This window comes from Mixophyes fleayi, chromosome 2 (assembly GCF_038048845.1).
Source record: "Mixophyes fleayi isolate aMixFle1 chromosome 2, aMixFle1.hap1, whole genome shotgun sequence".
Taxonomy (NCBI): Eukaryota; Metazoa; Chordata; class Amphibia; order Anura; family Limnodynastidae; genus Mixophyes; species Mixophyes fleayi.
Window position 1 is genome coordinate 128927941 of NC_134403.1, and position 17393 is coordinate 128945333.

General features: G+C 39.1%; 1 protein-coding gene across 3 annotated transcripts in view; it reads left to right on the top strand.

Annotated features, from left to right (window-relative positions):
- The window catches only part of POGLUT2 (protein O-glucosyltransferase 2), a 54343-nt gene that overhangs the window by 28931 nt on the left and 8019 nt on the right, over positions 1-17393 (top strand). For 2 of the 3 annotated variants that reach the window (XM_075199978.1, XM_075199980.1), the window contains exons 7-8: positions 10937-11146; positions 15001-15090. In XM_075199978.1, coding sequence (XP_075056079.1) covers positions 10937-11146; positions 15001-15090 — 300 coding nt within the window. Of the gene's footprint in view, positions 1-10936; positions 11147-15000; positions 15099-17393 lie in introns of all 3 variants that reach the window. The other variant, XM_075199979.1, reaches the window with a different exon arrangement.

Below are 17393 nucleotides of genomic sequence, written 5' to 3' on the forward strand. Positions count from 1 at the left end.
CAATGACATCCACAGGAAATGATCTAAACTTGAGTATTTTTGTCAATTTCGCCAGGATACAGTATCAAAAGCTTTGTTTGCATCTAAACTTAATAGCATGTTGGGAGAACCTGGGTTTATTGTAAACTCAATTGCTGTTGCTATGTGTATACCTCTGGAACAGTGGCCATTCTTAAATCCCAAATGGTGGTCCATGGATACCATTGGGAGAATATTTTGGAGCATTTTGGCCATTATTTTTGATAATATTTTAAAATCTACATGTTAGAATGGTAATGGGTATGCCTGGGTATGGGTGGTGTTGTTTATGTATAGATTGATATAATTCCAATAGTATGGGAGTTGACTTGTGTGTTGCAGTAACTTAGAATATTCCACAGTGACGCCATCTGGATCTAGAGTTTTATGTAATTGTAGGCCTGAAATAGTTAGTGATTTCCATGCGTTGTCTTTTTAATATAGCTATTTGGTTCCACAATGCTGAGTGTGAGTTTTGTGGGACTGGAAATTCATGAAGCAAAGGGTTGTCAATTACATTAAGATCTCAGTTTATAATAAGGTTCAAAGTCACTGGGGGGGCTCATTAGCGACATATATATTGATGAGTGTACTTGAGGCAATAAATTTGTATCTCTAAGAGAATGATGTAATAACCGGATGGGATGGATTAAAGAGTGTATTCGGTATTGTGTAGGGTAGGGTTTTCCCCAATAAAATAGCCACTCCAATCCAGGTGTCTCTAAAGCTGGATTCATCCCCTATTTTCCAATGAGTCTCTTGAGGGAAATTTATATCAGATCTAGTATAATGTGTGTGGTGATCTTTTTTTTCCTTTCAATGGAGCTACTCGAGCCTCCTACATTTCAAAAAGTCTGTTTAAGAATTGGAGAGATTAGATGACTATTCATTAAAAATGTTAGTCCCACTTACTGCCGAGAGAGTTTAGAAAAGTAAATAAAGCTAATCAGTAATGTGGGGAATGCGTGTCTCTGGCAGTGACCCCTGGGAGGGTGATTTATTCAGGAAATACTTGGTGGCAACTGAGGAATCATCAAATATAGGTGTTTGACCGTTCTTGGTTACCTTAAGCTTGGCAGGGTTTAATAATGCAAACCTCCTGTTGTGATATACTAGGTGCTTACATACAGCTGAGAATCATTTCTCTTTTTTTGTTACCACACTGAGAAATCTTGGAAGATTGAAATATTTTTCTCAATAATTCATTGTTATGGTTTTTGTATGCCATTAGTATTCTTACTTTTAGCTCTTTAGACAAGAAAGTTAGCCGATCTTCCTTCCCTGTCTTCGCTTTGGGGCTCCAAGATGAGATGGAAATACTACCCACTAATTACTCTCGGCCTATGTGGTGCAAAGTGTAGGCCCTTAATATTTTCAGGGATCAGTATAAAAAAATAAATACAAAAAAAAGACATTATTTCTACGGTGTCTGTTTTCAAAATCATCCAGTTTATTGGTCAGTTGTTGTAAGGCTTTTGCTTACTTATTTGTCATGTTTTTTAACATCAAAATTGTGTCCTCAATGGTCTCTAGTTCTTTGTTCTACAGTAACAATGCATGTAGTGTTAGATGAGATTTTATTATGGATGATGAATGATGTTTGTAGAATTCTAATATAAGAATTGCTAAGATCTCCTTAGTCTCTCTGAGGCTGCCAGAGTTATGCGTATCTTAGGGGACCAGACAATTCTCAGTTAAGTCAGAGGCTGTGATTTGAGGGAGAGGAGAGGGGTACCATGTTTTCCTGACTGATGTTTTTGACCATTGTAGCAAAGTCTACAAGTTATAGGCGAAGGTTTCAATGTTTTACCTGCTCCCTTATCAATGTCAGTGTGTTTGTGTCTTTTTTTTTTTTAACATAATACATATATAGTATGAATAGCTTCCTGAATACCAAATTACCAAAATACCTACAAAGAAAGGGAAAGGGCAGGAGGGAGAGAGCCTGGGAAAGTATTGAGGTAAAACTACTTAAGACTAATAAAGGTGAATAGTAATGGAGAGATGTTAATAGCTGTGCCGAGGATTGCACTCCATTTCACAAATGATCTCCATAAGTAGATATTTTGCTTTTCCAATTGGTTCTGTGGGTTGTAAGAAATTCAGAAGGGAAGTAGGGAAGCTTTATTTTTTTTATTTTTTTATTTCCTCCTTTTATTTCTCTTGGTGGCTTGGCTAATCTCAGATATGCCTTGGGATCGGAGTGTTGTTCTCCTTAACAACTGCTGGCTAGGGGTGTTGGGAAGAACATCCAGTGCTTTCAGCACAGGCTTTTTTGTATGAGGACTGCCTTGGTTCCCCTAGTAATTTACTCCTTTGCTGAACAGGCTGGGGCTGCATACCACTAGAACAGGGTTTCTCTGTTGACCAGTCCAAAGTCTGGTGCTGGTTAATGCATTTTTGGAGGGACCCCACATAGCTCCTTCCTGTACTTGGCCCAGGGCCGGATTTACCGCTAGGCAACCTAGGCACCTGCCTAGCGGCTCTGGGGGGGCACAGCTGGGGGGGACAGGAGTAATTTTAAAAAAAATGAAAAAAACAAAAAAAATTCGGCCCCTCCCCCGACTCGCGGCACCCCCCCCCCCCCCCCCCCCCGCGACTCGTGCGGGGGGGGGGGTGCCGCGAGTCGGAGGAGGGGGGGGTCGGGTGCCACGAATCGGGTCCCGGCAGCCTCTTCTCCTCTCAGTGATAGAGAGAGGAGGAGAGGCTGCCGGGACCCGACGAGCGATCACGTGACTTTCTCTTTTTTTTTTTTTTACATCTGGACTGACGGAGGAGGAGCAGCGCGCAATAGAAAGGTAAGTAAAACAAGGGACAGAAGTGGTGATGGTGAAGGGGCACAGAGGTGGTGAAGGGGCACAGAAGTGGTGATGGTGAAGGGGCACAGAAGTGGTGATGGTGATGGGCACAGAGGTGGTGAAGGGCACAGAGATGGTGATTGGCACAGAAGTGGTGATGGTGATTGGCACAGAAGTGGTGATGGTGAAGGGCACAGAGGTGGTGATGGTGATTGGCACAGAAGTGGTGATGGTGATTGGCACAGAAGTGGTGATGGGCACAGAGGTGGTGATGGTGAAAGGCACAGAGGTGGTGATGGTGAAGGGGCACAGAATTGGTGATGGTGATTGGCACAGAGGTGGTGATGGTGAAGGGCACAGAGGTGGTGATGGTGAAGAGGCACAGAGGTGGTGATGGTGATTGGCACAGAAGTGGTGATGGTGAAGGGCAGAGAGGTGGTAATGGGCACAGAGGTGGTGATGGTGATTGGCACAGTGGTGGTGATGGTGATTGGCACAGAGGTGGTGATGGGCACAGAGGTGATGGTGAAAGGGCACATGTGATATTGTGAAGGGGCAAAAGTGACAATGAAGGGGCACAGTGTGATGATAGAGGGACAAAAGTGACAAGAGCACATACTTGGATTTATGCGTATTATTTTTGCAAACAACTTAAGTAAGTATTTCTGCCCTGACTTCAATATTTATTAAGTTGTTTTGACCCAACTACTTAAAAAAACGGGACTGCTTGGTAATTATTTAGGGGTGCCTTTTTCTGCAGCAGGGTGGCCTTGCTCTTTTCACATGTTAGGTACGCCCCCAAAGATACAAGCCACGCCCTCACCTCCTTTGGCGACGTGCCGCCGCTGAGTGGCGGCACATGCTTTCATATCTACTTAACTATAGGGGTATATGGTAGGCATGCGGCGGCACATGCTTTCACTTCTACGTAACTATAGGGGTATATGGTAGGCTGCAAAAATATAGTGCTATGGATTGTTGCAGGGAGGGGCCCCAAAAACAGTATCCTGCCTAGGGCCCTATGAGGTCTAAATCCGGCTCTGACTTGGCCTATGTGTCAAGTGATTCGATAAACTGACATATGTCAGAAATTGGCATGCTCTGTTATGAGCAGTCAACAGATACACATTACTATTGTACATCTGTTGTCTGCTAATCAAAATTTTCTGCCATCTGCCTACATCTGGCAGTATTTTTGTGATTCCGCAGGTGGATTTTTATTAATAATGTTCAAGTTCGTCTCTTCAAGCAAGCATTCAACTGGCTAGCAGAAAGTATGGGGCACTAGAGTATGCTAGGATGGAGATATATATATATATATATATATATATATATATATATATATATATATATATATATATATATATATATATATATATATATATATATATATATATATTCTCACATATCACTTTTTCAGATGCTACTGGGTCCTGATTATCTAGCTATTATAATGTTCGTTTCATATTCATTCACAATGCACCATCTCTAATTACCACCATGCTATGCCCAAATAGTTTTTGCCCTTTTGATAAGCGCACTTTTCCCATAGACGTCTTTCACCTCTCTGCTGTTTAATGTAATATTGTTATATAGTCAATGCATAGTTCTTGTATATTGATGTTATTGGAAAAAACTCTTGTGTAATAATTTCATTATACAGATAAACTGAAAAGGACTGAAATCTTTACTGTTCCTATGCCACTGTAGCTGACATTGCCCCTTTCAGCCAATCGTAGCCTGAGTCTTCCCTTTGTGCTGCTGTGCTCTATTTTTCACACTTCCATGTTAGGAGCTGTTGGATACTACTCTGCTGGGACAATAAAGGTATTCAAGCAAGCCACTTGCTCATATTAACTTGAGCAGAGATTTTTTGTTTTTGTGTGTCTGTATTGTACTTTTGAAGTGTCTGACATTAAATGTAATAGTAAAACATTAGACCATTCCATCAAGTTTTCAGCAATTAGAATGCACATCCTTAAAGCATTTGTTCCAGTACTGTACTTTATCATTCTTGGTCACTAGAGGTAAAACAGTAGCTGTTGTTGTTATCCGTAGTACCGTAGTAATGAATCTCCACATCCAGTCAGATCCTTGATAAAAGTAGTATATCATCGTCAGAAGTTGTTATTATTATTGTGATAAATTTGTGAGCACCACAGTGCTAGACAGTGGTGAAAACAAGGCATACATAAAACAGAGATATACAATGTAGACAAAATCCTCATCATCACCATTTATTTATATAGTGCCACTGATTCCGCAGCGCTGTACAGAGAACTCGCTCACATCAGTCCCTGACCCAATGGGGCTTAGTCTAAATTCCCTAACACACACACACATACACACACACAGACAGACAGACTAGGGTCAATTTTGATAGCAGCCAATTAACCTACTAGTATGTTTTTTGGAATGTAGGAGGAAACCGGAGCACCTGGAGGAAATAAATGCAGACATGAAAACAAAGGGTAGGGAAAGCCCTGCTCTTGTGAGAGCTTCTAATTTAAAAGGGAGCTAAGACATGAGGAGCAAATGGAGGCTGGGAGAGCAGCGAGGGTGTACCAATGTAACTAATACAGTTTTGAGTATGGCAGACTCTGATAAATATAGTGTTTACATATATGAAGGCTAAGAGGACATGGGGGGAGGGAATATTTTGAGATGAAGTATGAGATGTATGAAGCGGAGGTGGTGCTCTGGGTATTGTAGGTGAGAGTGAATAATTTGGATTGAAACCAGTATAATGACTTGCAAAGTAGTGTGGTAGATGTGAAGCAGCGATAGAGCAAGATCTGCCTTGATACAGTATTTAGCACGGATTTAATAGAGAACAAATAGGTGTGAAAATACCGGATAGGGGGTGGTTGCAATTGTCGAATAAGGAGATGAGGGAATGTATGTTGTGATTAAATCTTGGGTAAGAAATTGGTGTATTCATCATCATTATCATTATCATCATCATTTATATAGCACCAGCAAATTCCTAAACTCTTTACAATTTTGGGACAAACACAGTAATAAACAATACTGGGTAAAACAGACAAAGAGGTAAGAGGGCCCTGCTTACAATCTATAGGTCAATGGGAGTCTATTACATGAGTTTAAATCTACATACTGCATATTGGTCTAGCTTGATTGCAAAGGTAAAAGGTGATTCATATGCTATGTGATCCAGTCACACAGCAATGTTGGTCTGGGGGTCAGAGGGTTGTTGTCTTGTGTGAATTGTTTAAAGGGTGGTAATAGGGTAATCTAGTGAGGTTAAGAAGGTGGTTGAGGAATATTATAAGCTTTCCTGAAGAGGTGGGTTTTCAGAGAACGCTTGAAAGTTTGTAGACCAGAGGAAAGTCTTATTGTGCAAGGGAGGGAATTCCACAGAGTGGTTGCAGCTTGAAAAAAAGTCCTGTAAACAGGGAATAGAAGGAAGTAATGAGAGTGAATGAGATACGCAGATCTTGTGCAGAATGGAGTTGTCGAGTTGGGAGATATTTAGAGACAAGTGAGGACATGTATGTTAGTGCAGATTTGTTGATGGACTTGTATGTTAGAAGAATTTTATATTGGATTCTGTAAAAACAGGCAACCAATGTAGAGACTGACAGAATGGCTCAGCAGAGTAAGAACAATTTGAAAGAAAAATCAGTCTGGCCGCTCCGTGCAGAAAAGATCGTAGGGGTTTGAGTTTGTTTAGGGGAAGACCAGTAAGAAGAGAATTGCAATAGTCAAGGCGGGAAATGATGATTGCATGAATTAAAGTTTTTGCAGTGTCTTGTGTAAGATATGTGCATATTCTGGAAATGTTTTTTAGATGTATGTAACATGCAGAGCCGCAACTTAAAATTTTAGCGCCTGGGGCAAAAAGCAAAAATGCCGCCCCCTAGCCCTCAATTTTAACCAAATGAACCTAAAATATTCATAAACTGCCGCCTCCCCCCCCCCCCCCCCTTCAGTGTTGCGCCCTGGGCGGTCGCCCCTATCGCACAGCCCTCGTTACGGCCCTGGTAACATGATTTAGATATTAGATGTATTTTAGCAATACTGTGAGGTGCCAGGACTGCGAGAGACAGACTGGATAGATAAGGAATAAAGCAGAATGCAGATTCAGGTGGAACACCAAGACAGTGGAGACTGTGGAAATTGTTTTAGACATGCTGAGCTATAGATAGCTTTGGAACATCCAGGTGGAAATCGCAGGGACAGTTAGTCACACAAGGTAATAGAGAAGGGGAGTGGGCAGTGGAGGATAGATTTGGGTGTTGTTGTTATAGAGGTGTTACTAAATCCCACATTTTTTAATTAGTTAACCATGAGAAGAGGTGTACCATGAGAAAAGCAGTTGGCAGAGAACAAAGTCTTGTGGGAAACCAACATATAGAGGGACCGGATGGAAAGGTGTGCTTGATGTAGACACTGAAAGAGTGGTTGTATATGTAGGAAGTGAACTGGGAAAGGACTGTCACAAAGGCTAATGCAGTGTAGGGTGTGCAGGAAAAGAGGGGGATAAACCGTGTCAGGAGGACCAGGTAAACTGAACTTTAGATTTTGCTGTAAATGGCTAATTGATCATTTTTGTGAAGGCAATTTTAGGTGAATGTAAGGGCAGAAGAATCAAGAAGGAGTGTGAGAAAAGATAGGTATTTGTATACAAGCCACTCAAGTAATTTGAAGCAGAGGAGATAAATAGACAGTAGCTGGAGACAGATAATGGATCAAGAGATGGCTTCTTTAAGGTTGGTAAGATGAGCATTTGTTTAAAGGAGGATGGAAATGTTCTGGGGAGAAACAGGATGAAGAGGTGAGGTATGCATTAGGGGAGAGAGAGTAGAGAAGTTGAAAATTAATAAGATCAAAGGGATGTGTTATGGGTTTAGGCAATGAGATGAATGCAGAGGCTTCATCCTAATAAACAGGGGGGGAATGAACTGAGAGTGGTTTGGGAGTGCAGGAAAAGGTGAGCGGGGTACATGAGGTCCTGTCAAATTTGTGTTTGAAGTAGGTGACAAAGTAATAAGCTGAAGGAGTATGTGGTTCAGGTGGGCAGAAAAGAGAATTGAAGGTGACAGATGCTTTGGGGAGTTAGACTAGGTGAATATGAGAGAAGTGAAGTAGGTTATGGTGACAAGTGAAATGGCACTGCCCTAAGATTAAAAGATGAATTTATAGTAAAGTAAGTCATGTTGGAGAGAGATTTCCTCCAGTGGTGTTCACCAGTGTGGGGGCACTTTTGCAGGTAGCGGGTCTGTTTCATGTGCCATAGCTGCATTTGGATTGCCGGAGACTGTATGTGATGGCCGTAGCTACTTTATTTAGGGTTGATGTTAGTATGTTATTGTAGAAATAGATAGTCAGATATGGACAAAATAAGGTAACGGGAAGAGAGGAGTAGTTTTGGTGACTATGAAAACTAGATCACGTAGAGTGTATTTAAGTGTCACTGCGTGCATGTGCTTTTGGCTGCAAGGGGGAATGTGAGATAGGTGAGGCAACAAGGAAATAGTGTTGTGTTTGGAGAGCTGGAAGGCCAAGTTGGGGAAACTAGAGATTGAACAGAAGAAGAGGTTAAGTGAGTGTTAATCACAGTGGGTGAGAAATGATGTCCACTGGGAGATACCAAAAGAGGAAATCTGCTAAAGAAGTTTTGAGCAGCAGAGACAGTAGCGGTTTTCAATGGGAATGATGAAAATAGGTAAGTCAAGAATAGGAAATATGGAAGTTTGACAGCAAAGTTGTCATGTAGTTGAGAGAATGGGGGCAATAAATCACTTTCAATTTGGGAAAACTTGTATTCAGTTGTTAGTACATATAAATAAAAATAGAAGTAAATGCTGAGGCATGTTTGTTCAATCCTGTGAAACGTAGAGCGTTGTTATTATAAAAAAAACCTGTATGTTTGCAATGTGTGATGTAGATATAATTGCCAGCACTGTGTGACATTTTGTTCTAGCTTTTCCTTGAGAACATACTTTTGTCTCTACTGTGAATTGTCTATAAAAAGGTCGCTGACCTCAGAACTTTTAAACATTTAAAGACAAACTCCAGAATAATGACTAAACAAAACTTGTCTCCTGTTCCCCAAGCTATAAATCTAAATTGGTTCTTGCAAAATAAAAGAATCATTTACCCTTCCTTGAAGCAACACATAATTCCATTTTATGTTGTCAAAGCAGAGTTTGCTGACGTTTATAGATCAATATAGTTCTCTTCAGCTAAAGTGCTTTAAGCTGTGTCATAATAGAAAAGATTGGCATGGGGAATATCTGCCTAGTCTGTGCTCATAGATCATTTTATCTGTCAGTGGATCTGTGGCAACTCAAACCTCTAATGCTGATTTTCAGTCTAAACTGCTACTCTTTTCATGGGCAGCATATATTGAGTATCTTTTGTGACATTGAATGGTATATTATTGCCACTGCCATGTCTGGAGCTCTCCAGTTCATCAGCGCTGCAATCAGCTGTGCTAGAAAATTAACTATATAAAGTCCAATCATTTGCAATTTGCAATTAGGCAGAACCCATTTCTATGTTGATTAAATTACCATCTGAACATTGTTGTCCTTAGGATGCATGCTGTTTAGTCAAGATGCTAGCAAGAGTTACAGGTACAGCAAGCTGTGATCCCAAAATTCTGAAGGCATTTAACAGCCCTGCTTATGTAAATGTCACTGAGGTTGAGATATAAAAAGTATTGCCCCGATTTCTATTCTAATTTGTGCGCTGAGAAATTAGAAAGTGCACAATAAAGAGTTGTCGTCTTATACCATTAAAACTTTGTAAACATTGTTTATAATATTTTATTTACTTGTACTTTACATCTAGTAAGTTTGTAAAGACATAAGCATTTCTCGTATGTTTTAAACCAGTAGTACAAATCACCATCTTAACATTTCATGTATGATTACATATTTTCACCACTATTTAAATTCACATAAACACTTGTATTTTATTTATTGTTTGTCTGTTCCACCATTCCTGTACTAATTTAAAATAATATGAAAAGCTGATCTTGCACAGAGTACCAAAGAACCTCTGTTTTACCAATGTAGTTAAAATGAGTTCTAAGAGTCAAAACACTTTTTTATGTTCGTTTTTTTATTGGGATAAGAGAATTGTATTAAGCTATGTACTTTTTCAGGCTCTTTCCTTATCTGGTATGTTGACACAAAACCAAATTATTGTTTGTCTAAGAGTGTGTGTTTATAAACAATTTTATTTTAATAATAAATTCATATTTCTGATGCTAACAGCTAATGTTTTTAAAGTACTAACATACCTGCTCCATCTGCCTTTTTTTTTTTTTCAACAATTTTCAAATGCTGGAAATGATCCTATCTTAACTGTACATTTTTTACTGAACTTGCTGTCCATCTGTCCAGTGTAAATCATATGAATTTATTATATGAGAGTATGAAATAGCATCTAGCCTTGTAGAAGAAGCATAAGACTAGCTGATGGCAAAGACTAGACAGAGTAATCATTTTAGTTGAGGACCATGTAGCTGCTGTACATGTGGTAAATGGCTCAATACCAGGGTCACATTTGGTACTTTGGTCATGCCGTGACATGTGTTTTCATAAAATATTATTAGAGAGACATTGCTTTGTTGAAGTTGTCTTATGTGAGTACTATTTGTAGACGCACCCTGTGGTATTTTTATGCAGGCCCTACCTTTAAAAGAATGTAATGTACCTGCAATAAACTGTTACTTTAAACATACCACAGATTTGTGATCTTAATTTTTTTTTTTTTTTTGTTCTTCCTTGAATGTAGAACTGTCACGGGGGATTCCACTATATGCTTATGTTGATTATGCATACATGCCATTTTTGTAATGCGTAGTTGACCTATATAAGCTTTTTAAACCATGTACCTGGATAGATATTGCTGCTGTTCAAGTATTTACAAAAGAGGGCCACATAAAAATGATATGACACCATACAGCGTAAAAAGTTGTCAGAGGGAGGAAAGTGCTACAAAATAAAAACAATACACACGATACGTTTTACACTGTATTTCATAAGTTTAAATCCCGCATTTTAGCTTTGTTATTAAAAGGGAACGTAGAATGTAACACACATTTGATAGTAATGAAAATGTTTTTCTATTCCTGTAAATTGTAGTACAAATATCAAATTCTTATTGATGGAACGGTGGCAGCATACAGAATGCCGTACCTCCTCGTTGGAAACAGCGTGATACTTAAGCAGGACTCCATATACTATGAACACTTTTATAATGATCTCCAGCCATGGAAACATTATGTGCCCTTCAAGAAAGATCTCAGTGATTTGCTTGAAAAAATTCAGTGGGTCAAAGACCATGACGCAGAGGTGAGTTCCTATGCATGTTCCTATGCATGTCTGCTGTTGAGACTTTATTCATACTTAATTGTGATATAAAGTGTGTGCTGTCAGCTGCTAGGTGGGGACTAAGAGAGGGATTATCAGTATAAATAGTTGGTGTTAAGACCCACTTGCTGACACAAATGGCGCAAGATGCACTTTTTTTTATTACACGCAAGTTAAATTATTGTAATAAAACAAGAATATTTATGGATATTTGGATAAATTTGAATATATTTGACATACAAAATGAATGACATCTATTTGTTAAAAAAAATCATGATCCACTTATGCTGTAACATATTTTCAACATTTTTTAAGAGTTTATTCAAACATTCTTATTGCACAGAAACGTGTCCTGACTAGATGTTCACTGAGGCCCGTGTTCTGGTTTTGGTTTTGGATCTGGATAAACTTTGGTTTTGGCAAAACCGTCCTTGTGTGTTTGGTTTTTCTTTTTGCTAAAATCACATATTTTTGCCTCCCCCCCTACATTATTATTAACCTCAATAACACGCATTTCAAGTCATTTGCAGTCAACTTTGACCACCTCAAAGGTGAGAATATTATTTTCATACACTTTCAAACAAAGACAGCGGCGACCTGGCTGGATGTTAAGCGACAGAGCAATGACTCAAACACACGACCGTTCATAGCACATCTAGGAAACTTTGCCACACAGCAGTGTCAGTAAAGAAAAGTGGTGCAAGATAGAATTGTCCTTGGATCATGAAATCCGTTATGGTTCATTTGATCGCTCCACTCATTCCTTGGATAACTGGGGTAATTCTACATCTAATACATGGACAGAGTGAAGCAGGCGGTCATGTACAAGGAGCCCCTCAAAGAAAGGGATCCTGGATATCCCCACCATGCTGCGCACCTTCTTTGTCTGCAACTGCATCCACAGAACTCTTATTGAAAAGAACATTTGCTCTCGCTTTTTTCTCCTGCCTCTTTGGAGGACCCTTGGTTGGGACAAGTGGGACAGCTCCTTCCCTTACAACTGAACTACACCTTGGTTTTACCTGGATGTTGCACAATTTGTGAGGGAGCACCATCTAGAAGGTCTTAAACCAGACTTGTGGAAGCCAAAAACTGTCCACAAGCTCATCAGAGCTAAAGACATTATGGAGTCTGTTCCAGGGCTCTCTGCTGCAACAACAAAACACGTGTGGGAGAATGTGGCCTCTAAGAGGCTGACACAAAGACATTGCATGGATGGCTATCCAGGGGGGTCTGCCTCTCAGGACATTCATGCACTCCCCGGAACCTGTATCGATATGTCCACTCCCCCTTCTGCTTCACCAAAAGGGAAACGGCACAGCGTATTTTTTGGGACTGCCCCACTGCATAGGCATTGTTGGATGCCTTGGAACATGAACTTAGGGACAGTGTGCCCAGGACTTGCCTTTCATACCATTCGGTATTTAATGGATTATTTTCTGGGACCCACATCATTGGGGCAATCCAGGAGGCCTTGCACCTTATGAACTGCTTTAAGGACGCTATTTGGCTTGCCAGGAATTGCCTCATCTTGAAAAGGGAGACGATGACCATCCAGAGCTGTCGCAGGCTGATCCACAACCTACTAAGAGACTATAACGAGGAAGATAATTAATTTTCTGTCTCCCTCTTCTCCTTGAGCCCCTATGTGTCTGTTTATTCAATAAAACCTTGGGCTTGTGTCTCCCCCTTCATTACCCCATCCAATCCAGTCCCCATCATTGTTTGAAGTTTTGTTGTCTTGCCTTAATTTATGCACCGTTCCCTATATTTGTGTCTGTCTCAATAAAGCGTTGGTCTTCTGTGTACTGCTGTGAATCCATTTTGATAACACAGAAATAATAGGGCTGGCAGTCTTGGTCTAAATCTGCAGTCACATTGTACTATTTCAGCAATGACAATTAGCAATGGAGTTCTCCTGAATTTCGCTGTAGAGTTTGAAGAACACTGCTACCCCCTCCTCTTTCTATTCTAGCTATGACACTGCCCAACTGCTCTACAGACTGCCAAGAACTGTGCTACCCCTTCTGTGTCTTGCTGTGAAATGGCACTGGATCGCTGTGGAGGGCGGTACTTATATAATCCAAAATTAGCGAAATCCGAGATACGAAGACAGAATGATGACGTTTTGCCTCGTTTTCAATTCCGAGGGCACACGAAAATACAGAGCCGAGTCGGATCTGCTAAGTTCGGGTGTGCTCGGTTCTCGGGAAACCGAGCCTGAGCATCTCTAGTCCTGACACTGGTTGGGAATCAGGGCTATTTATTTAATATGCAGTATATCAGGGATGCACAAACTTTTTTGGATCTGAGTGCCTCATTGGGAGATAATTATTTCAAGGGCCCCACTTCAGCTCTGTAGTAACCCATGCCCCCATCACTAATGCAGTAACTTATCCCCCCCCCCCTGTTACCTCTTTGAAGTAACACTATCACCATCACCACGTTTACCAACCCCATCAATACTATAGCAACACATTTTTCCATCTTCCTCTGGAGCAGCAACTCTGTCTCACTCACAAAACTCAGCTCCTCAGTAATACAGAAAGCCTGGCAACAAATCAGTGAAGCTCATGAATTCTGTTCACTGCCAGACTGACATCACTGATGACTTCTAGATGACGCTGTAGCAGCGCTAGAAGAGGCCTGCAGAGTCAGTTGGTGACCTTTATTTTTGATACTGAGATATCTCACTTTGGAAAAATACTATGAACTTTGAGAATGTTAAGTTTCTTTTACATTATGCAAATATAGACCTGACTTATCCTACTATTATTATGATAATCTTTAAATTATCAGCGCTAAAATCTACAGAAGACCTTTCTAATAATTTGTTCTGTACTTTTTTTAAATTATTTGTGGTATTTGAGAAAAGTAGAAATGTTCATGTCTGAAAATTAATAATTATTTTGCAACCCCTTGTCTTATCATACCTTGCAGCTGTTGTCATTGTGCAGTTACTTGTGCTGTCTCTGGAACGAGTGTGACCATGACACTTTAAAGGGTGTACCTAGCATGTTAGAAGTGCTGGGATGCTCCCAACTTCCCTTTACCTCTCCCTTTCCCTTCTCTAAAACTTTGTAAAAAGCGGTGTTTTTTTTTAACATAGATAAAGAAAAAGCTCTTATTCTCAATTGATGTCTATTTATGCACAAACTCCTCTGACCAATTTGTAATTTTTAACATACTGCAACTATATATATATATATATATATATATATATATATATATATATATATATATATATATATATATATATATATACATACATATACACACACACAAGTTAACCCGTGCATGATACTCATGCATTCTAGTCAAATCAAGCTACTTAAGGTGTTAAAAAGGTTCTTGTCATGCATTTGGGCCATAGCCCAGGCCTCAACCACCAACCACTCCCAACTGTCACTTCTCCTTCAAGAAATATATATATATTTTTTTAAAATCTTTATAACCACTTTTAACAATTAACAAATTAAATTAACAAATTAAAAACATCTTAGTATACCAAATTTTAGCCCTTTCTGAATTTTTTTTTCCACACACACTAAGAATTTAGTAGGTCAGTGTATAACTCCGCCCAGCAGGTGGCGCTGCAGCTTGGTTTTATTTTTTACACACACACAGACAGACTAACACACGCCACTAGACATTTATATTATAGATATATATATATATATATATATATATATATATATATATATATATATATATATGTATATATGTATATATATGTATATGTGTGTGTGTAAATTATTTACACTAGTAGTTTGGAGCCATAAATACTATTTGTTTTGAAGCCATTTAACAAGACATGTTTAACTATTCTTTCACAGGCAAAACAAATGGCACAAGCTGGACAGGAGTTTGCAAGAAATAATCTAATGGGTGATCATGTTTTCTGCTACTATTTCAGGCTTTTCCAAGTGAGTATGTGAGTACCCACATTCCAAAAACATACTAGTAGGTTAATTGGCTGCTGTTAAAATTGACCTTAGCCTGTGTGTGTGTGTTAGGGAATTTAGACTGTAAGCTCTATTGGGGCAGGGACTGATGTGAGTGAGTTCTCTGTACAGCGCTGCGGAATTAGTGGCGCTATATAAATGATATTGTAATGGTTAGCAGGGATTTCCTTATACATAACAACGTGTTTTGGCTTGTACTTGTAAAAAAAAAAAAAAATGCATTGCAGGTATAACGCATGGATAAAGAACACCCATTTAATGGGTCAAAATGCAGTGTCCATATTTATTGAAAAAAATGTTGCTTAAAGGTGTGTATTAACTCCTTCAAGACTGAGCTTACACCTCTTCACCTCTTTTATGGTCACGCTTTTGTGCTGCATCGGGTTTGCGGGGATATTGCTTTTTTCAATTTATTTTATGTTTTGGTAACATCTTGAAAAACAAAAAAAGTTTTGTATTTTATGTCTCTTAACTAGGGAAAATAATTACTTTACACAAAAATCATACTATGCTATCATTTTCCCAGGATTACCTTTAGCAACACCACAAAAATGATCCTGAAAAGTATTTGTCCAGTACTCCAGAGTGTTAAGTGTATAATTTTAATCAAAGTATTAGAGATTTATAGGGACAGAAACTAAGATGCCTACAAACCTTGAGAAAATCCACTGGGATATTCTATTGCAGTTCTCAAACACTCCTCTGTTTGTAAAATGTGGCAGCAACGTTCAATTTTGAATGATTCTAAAGATCTAGGGGCCAGGAACCAAGCAAAATGATTCCTTGGGCTAGGTATACACTATTTAAAATTTCTCACAATGTGATATCCTTAACGTTTTTACCATTGTTTATAAACTTTTGTACGAACTAAAAACATTTTACACGATTTACGCTGCTGGTCTAGAGTGTATACACACTGCAGAACTGGAACGACGTTGTTCTATCATGGAACAAGATTCTTAGTTCAGTTTAAAAATCAAACAATACGATGTGTTTGGAACGATAATCAATCATCGTTGCAGCATATACACTAACTCGTTGTCAGGCCGAACGGCCTGATAACGTGAAAACACTATAGTGTGTACCCAGCCTTACGCTATTGCTGTACCCTATAGTGGTTATTGGTCGGCAGATGGGGGTCTTGCAGAAGTGTGATTCCTTATCTCAATTATGTTAAAAATGTAAATTTGCATTATAGAACCAACAGATGTGATGTTTCTTAACTTCATTTTGCATTACGGAGATAAGGAAGAGCTGTCATAAAGAACTGTTCTCTGCATAACTGCATGTTACTTTGTTTTGTCATAAAGGACCTTAAATTATGTTGCCAGGCAGTGTTTTCCTGTATGTGCAAATCTGCCTTTTTTGTCCCAGTAGTGCAGTTATAGGTACTCTCATGTCCTGACTTTGGTAACTGCCCCTGAAAAATTAATACCCACCTACTTTTGCATGTCCATTGGAAATGCACATGGTGAAAATAGTGAAAACATCACTTTTTAAAGTAACGTCTGCTACCTGTTTAGACACCACCATTTCATTCATTATATCTTTTCCATTTTCTCTCTTAATAATGCTGGGTTTAGCCTTGGTTTGTTTTTTTTAAATGAATGTTGAAAGTAAGGAAGACATTGAGTTACATATACATATTACATGTTACTTTTGTGAGTTTGAATTTTTTTTATTATATTAGTAAAATGTGGTTATCAATGCACTATAAGATGTAAAAGGAGTATCCTTAAAAGTGTGGGATGAGGCTTGATCTCTGTCATCCAAAGGATGATAAAAAACAGACCTTTTGTGGGAAGAAAAATGCTTTGCTGCCCCCTGGAACACACTCTTAAATGTTCCTTTTTCTCACCTTAAATCTCCTTTTATACCCCTCCGGAAAAACAAAATCTCTGTTTTGCATGTGGGTGCCTAAGTATAGATGCATTTGTGCCCCAATCTGCTCAGTGCTTCATATTAGAAAGATACAAAATTTTGCACCCATGCAGACTGCTATTCTGTCCTTCAAGTCCAAACTGTAACAAGTCATTCAAGCCTTTATCCATTCTCTTCATTAAGTGTGTGAATAGCTGTGGTAAAGCCTGAAATTAATTGCTATTGCATTTTTTTTTAACTTGCACCAAAACTACAGTAGCAGAACATCTTTATTTTTAAACTACAAGTATGCCTGCTGAATGCCACTCTTCTGTATAGGCATGGCATGGTCTGTTTGCCACTAAATAAGAGAAAATTGAAAAAGGTAAGAAAAACAAAAGGAG